General features: G+C 30.2%; 2 protein-coding genes across 2 annotated transcripts in view; both read right to left on the bottom strand.

Moving 5' to 3' along the window:
• Positions 1–762: 762 nt before the first annotated feature.
• Positions 763–4,164, bottom strand: LOC139840335 (protein CIA1). The gene is made up of 10 exons (XM_071830604.1): positions 3,827–4,164; positions 3,154–3,300; positions 2,805–3,023; positions 2,399–2,466; positions 2,227–2,292; positions 2,062–2,133; positions 1,838–1,900; positions 1,669–1,738; positions 1,456–1,539; positions 763–1,007 (listed from the first exon to the last, which is right to left on the bottom strand). The coding sequence occupies exons 1-10, from the start codon at positions 4,031–4,033 to the stop codon at positions 936–938; spliced, it is 1,068 nt and encodes a 355-aa protein (XP_071686705.1). The 5' UTR covers positions 4,034–4,164; the 3' UTR covers positions 763–935.
• Positions 4,165–5,090: 926 nt separating this feature from the next.
• Positions 5,091–9,623, bottom strand: part of LOC139840334 (uncharacterized) — a 45,703-nt gene continuing 41,170 nt past the window's right edge. Inside the window, exon 2 of the mRNA XM_071830601.1 lies at positions 5,091–5,687. The gene's annotated coding sequence lies outside the window, so the exon portion shown is untranslated. The remainder of the gene's footprint in view (positions 5,688–9,623) is intronic.

The raw sequence follows: 9,623 nt of genomic DNA, 5'->3' as shown, positions 1-9,623 counted from the left end.
CATTCAAACAAATATTGTGCTTATCAATTCAACATTCAAATCACATAGACATGACTTCTTAAATTCGTTAAAGCAATTACCTTGTGTACAATTATGTAACTTAAACACGTGTCTTTATACCTAATCTAAATTAACATCAAGTTGAATAAGAAACAATTGTTAAATCACAATAATAGTCTTGCAATAATTAAATCAACAAACTTGCATTAAACATTAAATTGATCGTTTCACAAAATTATAATTCAAAAGACATAAGGATTGCAAACTCATAAACATATAAATATTTGAATATATTAAGCATGCATCAAGTGTTCAATGTAAGGAATAAAAAAAAGGAAATTAGTCTTGCATGTTGTTGATGATGAACTCGATGAACAATGGATGAAACAAGATAAACACGCCTTTAATACTTGAGAAGATGAGTATTTTGATGTTAGGATAAGTATTTTGATGTTAGGATGAGTAGGGGATCTCAAATTTGTGGCCTAGGGTCCCCTATTCCGAATTCTCCCCGAGTTGTCAAGAACTCCCTAAAATCATCGCCGAGTTCTCCACGAGTTCTTATCGCCGAGTTCTTCACGAGTTCCGATTTCTCCACCCTTGATAATAATCCAAGTACATAGAGCATGATCATGTATATTGTGTTTGTTATATACTGTTATCTTTAATTATTTATTATATTTATTATAAACTACATAACGTTTTTGGCAAAAAACAGGTACATAACCAAACATCTCGCACCATCAAGCAGCAAAAAGAAAAAAATAAAATAAAACCAGGTTTCAAACTTAAGAAAGAAAGTCAACAATGTCAAAAAACAATTTGCCTTTACATATCCATTATTCATCCAAATCCACTTATAAACTGTAATTTAGTGTTATTTAAATACTTCGCGTGAATTAAACAACTAAAACTAGCTACAAAATCTCATAAAGTTACTGTATTGAATCCAACTTCCAAATCTTGATTGTGCCATCATCACTTGCAGAAGCAAGAATCCGATTTTCCTGCAGACAGATTTGCAATTTGTGAGGTTGATTAGTCATATAATAAACTAACCATCTTTCTGTAAGTCACATTTGTTATTTTGTCAAAGAGCAAGATAATTCAATGCACTTCAGTACACTATGCATTTTAATTTCTTTTATAGAATACAATATGAAAACTATAAATATAAATGTAGTTGCTTAAGTATAAAACCTCAGTATATCATCAAACATGTCAAGACTATTAATGTTAAAAGAAGGTTTTACTTTACAGATAAATGATTTACAAAAATTGTATACGGACTCTTCAAAGAAAAAAACAAATCCTGTCAAAAGATTATGGTTCTCCTGTTACCAGAATTGTTAATATTACATATTTTTATGTAAAAAAAAAAAAAATCAAAAGCATAGTCTTAAGAAGTAGATGAAACGATTTTGAAATTATTAAACAGAAATATAAAGGAATTACCGTAGGGCTCCAACGCACACAATTAATGTCCATGTCATGAGCCTTTTCTTTCTTGAGAAGCAGTTTATATGTAGGTCCATCATACTGTAAAACAGAACAAGCAATCAAGTTATAAATGTTATGATCGAGCTTAAATCAATTTGTACAAATTTCTCATAATTCTGTGTAGTATTATCAGTATGTTAAATGTTAAATTTAAGAAGAGTTGCATACAGAATGATCTTCAGACTCAACAAATAAGCATATAGCATCATCGGCTGCCCCAGTAGCTATTATACCTTCCCTGTGAATATTCAAATTCAAATATTAAATAAATCGATATCATAATAAATATTAAATATTAAATGTGTGAATGTAAAGAAAAGTGAGTATGTGGTATAACCTCGACCAATGGACTGAGAATATTGTTCGTTCATGATAACCAGATAAAGTGCACAGGTGCCTCCTGCAAAAACAAAGAAACAGAATAGAAACACTCATCATATAGTACATGCACAAGCACAAGCACAAGCAGAACTTTTTTAAAATTTGACTAAGGTTTTTGTGAAAGTAAACTTAATCATTGAATAACTAATAATCAAATGAAAAAAATACGTTGGTACTCACCAAGGAGCATTGCTATCACCAGATTGCATTCTTGCAATGTCTACACCCCAAACCTTCACAGTGAGATCATCGCTACAGATTAATAAACGATCATCGAGTTATTCTAAAACTATTTTATTAACCAATAGATTCAATAATTTAAGAACAATCCACAGCTCAGAATACCTGCACGTAGCCATTTTATCTCCGGAATAATTAAAAGATAGAGCCCACACTGTAGATGAGTGTCCACTGGTAGTCGTTACAGTACATTATAAGTATACAATAATAAAAGTTGAAATATTAATGAAAGATTAAAAAAAAAAAATTCACTAACAGCAAAAGGTCCAGCCTGTACCTATCAGATTCACCTAAAGTCTGAACACACTGCCAATCATCACTATCACCATCCTCTGCTGCCCAAACCTAAAAATGTAATTAAAGTTAAGAATTGGATTATCGGTTAAATGTATAATAATATAACAGAACTATGAACAAAATTGATTTTCTTCGCCTCTATTTCTTTCACACAAAAAATGTATCAGATAATTTCAACAGTTCAACATGACATAGTTATAGTAAAAAATCACAGATACACGGATGTTGACCAAGTTTGACTTGGGCCTAGTTTTAACCGATTTTCCAAGTAATTCCGAGTTTGATTAAGTACTCTCCGATTAATTCCGAGTTCTGCAACACTAAATATAAATGCGCGATGCAGGTAACGCATGGTGGAATGTGAAGAATGACGTTAAGTGAATTACCTTTATCGTGTTATCGTAGCTACATGAAAATAAAACATCAACAGTTGGATGCCATTGAACCATCTTCACATCTTGTGTATGTCCTTGTAGCACCGCAACACAATCATACTCATTTCCAGGCATAACTTCCCATATCCAAACACATTTATCTCGGCTACAAGTTGCAATCAGTGAACCAGATGCATTCCACGACACACTTTTAACTTCATTTTCATGACCCTATATACGTTAGGACCTTATTCAGATGACTAGAATATATTTTGTTATGATCTACACTAAATTACCGAAAAGATTATCAGAAGTTGTAAAAGGACATAAAATGTTGCGATAAAAATAAATCAAGAAATACCTCTAAGGTGGATACACATTCAAAATTATCACCATTGTGTTCGAAAATAGCCGTAGTGGCATCAAAACTTGCAGTTGCTAACTTGTCACCAGATGGTGACCATGCACATGATCGAACCGTTCGAGTATGATTCTCTTCTAATACTGCCTGAACACATTAATTGTTTAAACAACATTTTAATAAAAAAACTTTTCTTCAATTCCCTCAAAAATAACAAAAAGAAAACATGCTTTCAATCACATGATTCACATCTAAGGGAATTAACTTCTCAGATTACTTAAATATTGTTGTAAATATTAATTAAAACTTGCATATTATCAAACACCCAACAATAACATCTTATAAATGAAATCGCCCCAATCGTTATATATCGCCATTGAGATGTTTGATAACAATTTTTTAAAGTAGTCAATTTAACAAAAATCGCAACTTTTGATTAATGCATCTACGATCACTTAGTAAGTTACATAAAAATATGCACCTAAACATATATGGATCAATACGAAATAAAAAAGCCAACTTTGTGAATTTGTTAAAATAGTATAATTATATAATTCAAATTTAACAAATTTAGTAATAACTAACACACATAGATGTAAATATGTATTCTGTGTATATAAACCCTGAACCCTAATTTTAGTGAAACTGAAAAAGGGGGAAATTGGAAACGAACCCTGGATTCAAGTGAAGTAGACGAAGGGCTCCGTTGTTGCCAGATACGAACAGATTTATCTCCGCCGCAAGAAGCAAGCATGGTCGGAATACGACCTGTTCCGGTGGCCGGATTCCAAGCAAGACCCCATACCCTATCGGTGTGACCTTCTAGTTTTTGTACTTCTTTAAGTTGTAAATTATCTTGCTCTTCTAGTGATAAAGTCATGTTTAAGTTGCCGGAAAAGGTGAGATCTGCAGGCGGAGTTGATCGGCGGTTCTAGCTGTCGGAGCTCGTGGCGGCGGGTGAGTGGTCTACCAGCGAGCTTTTTATTATAGACGCTCTTTATTACGCAAAAAAAGAAAAGAAAAATAACAATAAATAATTATTTATTTTAATTTTTTCGAAAAAAAATAACAAATAACTTATATAATTGGGACTTTCACCGATACAAACAATAACAATATACAATTTTTTTAATGTCTTCAAACAAAATACATTTTTTTTTAAAAAAATTGTCTTTTTACACCATTCAGTATACGGAAATTTTGTCTACCACCTTTATCTGTCGTCTACTACCATTTTTACAAGGTAGTAGACAGTAACAACAAGGTAGTAGACAGTGAGAACAAAGTAGTAGACAACCAATTAGACCGTCTACTGCCTTGTTGTTATTGTCTACTACCTTGTTGTAGGTGTCGACACCAATAATACATATCAGTCGACACCTACAACAAGGTAGTAGACAATAACAACAAGGCAGTAGACGGTCAGCTACCTTGTAATTGGTTGTCTACTGCTTTGTTCTCACTGTCTACTACCTTATTGAAACTGTCTACTATTTTGTAAAAATGGTAGTAGACGACAGATAAAGGTAGTAGACAAAATTCTCGTCTACTGAATGGTGTAAAAAGACAATTTTTTTAAAAAAAATGTATTTTGTTTGAAGACATTAAAAAAGTGTATTTTGAACAATTTCCTTTTTTTAAAGAAACACAATACAACCTGGCCCGTTTTTCAAACTTAAAAAGCAAAACAAAGCACCTTACCATGACAAACACTAATCTAAACATCTAAGCACAAATCGGACTACAAAGAGCAAAACAAACTAACAATACCAATAACTGACCAAGACTAACCAAAAATAGAAGCCCAGACTAAACAAATGTGGCTCAAAAAAAAAAAAAATACAAGCATGAGCATCTAACAATGAAAAAAGCAAAACAACAAATCTTTTTCTGAAAAAATAAAAAATGACAATTACATTAAATATTTCGTACTCCGTATAATCTAACAAGGTTACAATTGTACCGATTATGGTAATATCAACATTGAACAAACACTAACTAAAACATACACCATAAGCTATTATGACATAGAAATCCCGCATCTTCACATCTTGTACTAAACTAATCACCTGAAAAATGCAAATCAGAATGAAAGGTCGACCTGAGGAAGTCCTTTTTAAGTTGATAGGAGAACTTCACTTACAAAATTTCTCGAGTAGCAAGAACCTTTCCTAGGAGGCACGGAAAGGGTCCAAGTCATAGGAAAGACAGCAACTTAAAAGCAGATAAGGGCGAGAACTTTTGACTTTATGATGATATCAGTTACAACCCGAAAGCATAAAAGACTTCATAACACATTAAACGTCCACCTTAACAAACGCCTAGAAACACAAAATAGCGAAATCTGGTTTCGAAGGAGCAAGGCCTAGTATCGAGGAAACACGATCTTGTGACCCTTACACATCCGAATCGGGTGGTGATTCAACAAGATATATATAAAATAAACACCGGAGAAAGGAAACTCAAGGCAAGGGGAGAAAACCCAAGGCATGACATACTTGAAAATCCGGGGAAAGTAGCTATGTGGAACCAACCTGACAACCAATAAGCAAGCATCAACAAACCATACCATTTTTTGGACTTCACCAATAATTGCAACAAACATATGAAACAAAAGTGAGAAGACCAAGCTGTTGGGAAATTACGACCTCACCACCCAGCCCAACAATAATAGTAAAGAAATAAGAACAATCCACAACATAAGAATTTAACGTGGAAACTCCAAAACAGGATAAAAAACCACGGGCCTCCAAAGAGAGAAATACACTATATCACAAATTGTTACAATGACATAGACGACTCTCTTAAGCCAACTACACTCTCCAAAGTATTTAACTAAAACAACTCCCAAACAATGGTAAGAAAGAAAGAAATAATCAAATACTTAAAGTGTATTGATTGGTGCAAATTGGAATGAAGACTTAGCCATCCTTTTATAACCAAGTCACCTACCTCCAACTTTCTCCTCCCACCTATTTGGGATAACATCCTTCACAAAATAACCATATCAATTTTTCTATCAAAAAATAAACCAACAAATCTCCACCTTTTTGATAGAAAAAGATAACCATACTTTAACATTATGGATAATCGATATAGATGCTTCCTCGACGACAACTTCAAGATTCTCATCTTCATGCCAATGACATTATCTCCCAAGAGACAAAACTTGCATCTTTACCGAATATTGTCTAAACCGACAATCATTGTCATCATAGACAATCATAACTCTTAACAAGAATTATCATACTCCACCATTAAGAGTATAGCATTTAGAATATCACATTCTAAGCATTTCACCTCGGCACATGTTGTTGAACAACCAGCTGAAACTTTATGGTGCAACTTCCCTGTTTAGCTTTCCCGAAAGTCTCATCAGCTACAACATCAGTTTCCACCACACAACCTGCATCAACGCCAAACCAATGCCCATGTGTAACTGTGGAACCGCTAACGAACATCCCTTTCCACGGTGGCGCGGACACACCATGAGGATGGTGTGACTTCAGAGGAATTCGTCACTCTCCGTAACAACGGAGACATCATTAGCGCCTTTAGAGCCATTTATCGAATTAGCTCCACCTGGACAATTAACCCACACATGCCCAGTCTTCCCGCACCTCCAACATACCAGATTCTTCCCAGAGTTTCTTTTTCGCCTATCTGAACACAACACTATCGTATCTCCTGATGACGAGACCCCGTTACCTTCCAGTCTTTTCTCCTCTGATAGGAGCTTGCTAGTAACGTCTTCAAACTTCAGAGTTTTCTTCCCATACATCAATATAGGTTTCATGTGTTCATAAGACGATGACAAAGATAATATCAACCTCAAAGCTTTATCTTCATCATCCACTTTAACTCCAATAGCTTCTGTGATGACCCGGGAATTTCCGACCAAATTTAAACTTAATCTTTATATGTTTCCGACACGATAAGCAAAGTCTGTAATGTTGAGTCTCAACAATTTTTTTTAAACGGTGTTCATGTATTCATTTAACCTTTGACTATATCCGACGATTCACGAACAAATTGTTGTTAATAAATATGTATATGTATATATATATATATATATATATATATATATATATATATATATATATATATATATATATATATATATATTTACATATATATAAATATGAATAAAAAGTGTATATGTTAATTTGAATTAATAAGATACAATTTAATCATTTGAATTGGAAATGTAAAGTAATATACAAAGTTGTTATTAAAGTGAGTCTATATATATATAAATATGATTCCATGTATAATTATAATTAAAATTATATTGTAATATATATATATATATATATATATATATATATATATATATATATATATATATATATATATATATATATATATATATATATAGTGTATAAGTATTAAATTTTATATTATACAATTAATAAATCTTACATAATTAATAAATTGTAATACTAATATATATAAAATATAATTTCAAGTTAATTCTAGTTGTTATATTATTATTATATAATATCAGTACTATTAATATTATTAAAAATTTATAATATATAATTTACATATTTAATTTGTTATGTTATTGTTATTATTAATATTAATTATCAAGGTTAATATCATTATTATTATAACTAATAATAAAAATTATAAATTTAATACTTATGATTAATAATAGCATTATTATTAAATATTGTTATTACCATTATCATTAATAATTAGTATTATTATTATAAATTATTATTAATATCATTTTTAGTATTATTTGATAATATTAATATTATTATTATTATTATTAATTCAATTATTTGTAAGAATTTTAATTAATTATTAAACATTAATATATATTATCAAATGTATCTCTTTGGAATCAAAAGTTGTTACCAGCAGTTTTCAATCTATAGTACTATCTTTGTATTTGTCCCCAATCTGCTTAACGTCTGTGTCAATTAACAATAATCAATTACAGAATGATAGCAACTAATTTATTTTTTTATTCATTTTCCCTATTTTTTGTGATTCTTTCTGTCAATATTATTTAGATATAAGGCCATCGATTTCTTTGTGATCTGGACAAACACATTCGACCTCACACCCATAATATCAAATGCCAACACATTCAACATCTAATAGCTGATGAATTAAATTGAAAAACCCATTAAATATGTCGAACACCTCTGTTGAGTCACTTTTAAACCAAAACCTAGAATTTGAGATAATTTTAAAAATCTAAAAGTGCAGTTGTGTTAGGAACGTTTTACTTGAACTATCTGTAAAGTATCAAATTCCAAATTATTGTATTGATCGAGAATTTTTGAAGTTAATGTTCGTTTTAAAAAGTCAAAGCTTTTGTTCATCAAGAAATTAGAATTCGTGTCGATGTTTCAGTTAAAATTGAGAATTTACAAAGTTTATAGGGGTGATTTGCAACATAATTCATGAAGAAAGTATTGGCTAATACGGCCTTAAATTCTTAATCAATGTTTATATTCATCGTCATCATCGTGAGGTACTGCAGTTGCTGTTTGCATTTATTTTATTTTTTTCTTTCTTTCTCCTTCTGTTAATACAATTCACCGATAACCAGTAGTATCTGTTTCAAGTGGAAGACATAAAATCAACAATTGATTGATGTTATGATTATTATTGCCTCTGGTCGATTCATTGTTTGAAGAAGATGATAAAAACCGATAGAAAAATAAATAAATTTAACTATGATAATATGACAGAAACACAAAGATAGCGTAATGGTTAAGGTGATGTTCGGGTGTTTGAGAGGTCTCGGGTTCGATTCCAACTGGTGACAAAAATCTTTTTAAAAACCGATTTTGAGGTAGTTTTTCATTTTTTATTATTATTATTATTATTATTATTATTATTATTATTATTATTATTATTATTATTATTATTATTATTATTATTATTATTATTATCTTTATTATTAATTATTGTTATAACATTATTCATTGTTATTAATACCTCGATTATCATTATAGGTTAGCTTATTATTATTACTAAGTATTATTATTATTTATGATAAAAATGATTGTAAAGATTATCATTATATATATATATTAATTATAAATACAAATATAAAAATTATTATTATTACTAAATATTTAGAAGTATCATTATCATTAATTAAATTAAGAGCATTAGCATTATTGCTATTATTAATATAAGTATTATTACTACAACTAGGATTATCATTATTATTAATGTTACTACTAATATTATCATCATTTTAGTATTAGCCTTAAGAATCGTTGTTATAAGTATCATCATTATAATCACAGTTGTTAGTATCATTATTATCATTTTCGTAAATATTAGTATTAATATCTTTATAAATAATAGAAGTACTAATATTGACATGAGTATTATTATTATCAGTAGTATTATTATTATGTAAATACTAAAATCAGTATCATGACTAACATTAACAGTAAAAAAATCAATATTGCTACAAGTATTATTATTAATATCAC

The sequence above is a fragment of the Rutidosis leptorrhynchoides genome, chromosome 4 (assembly GCF_046630445.1).
Source record: "Rutidosis leptorrhynchoides isolate AG116_Rl617_1_P2 chromosome 4, CSIRO_AGI_Rlap_v1, whole genome shotgun sequence".
Taxonomy (NCBI): domain Eukaryota; kingdom Viridiplantae; phylum Streptophyta; class Magnoliopsida; order Asterales; family Asteraceae; genus Rutidosis; species Rutidosis leptorrhynchoides.
The sequence above is the reverse complement of the archived record's forward strand: the minus strand, read 5'-3'. Positions and strand labels throughout refer to the sequence as shown.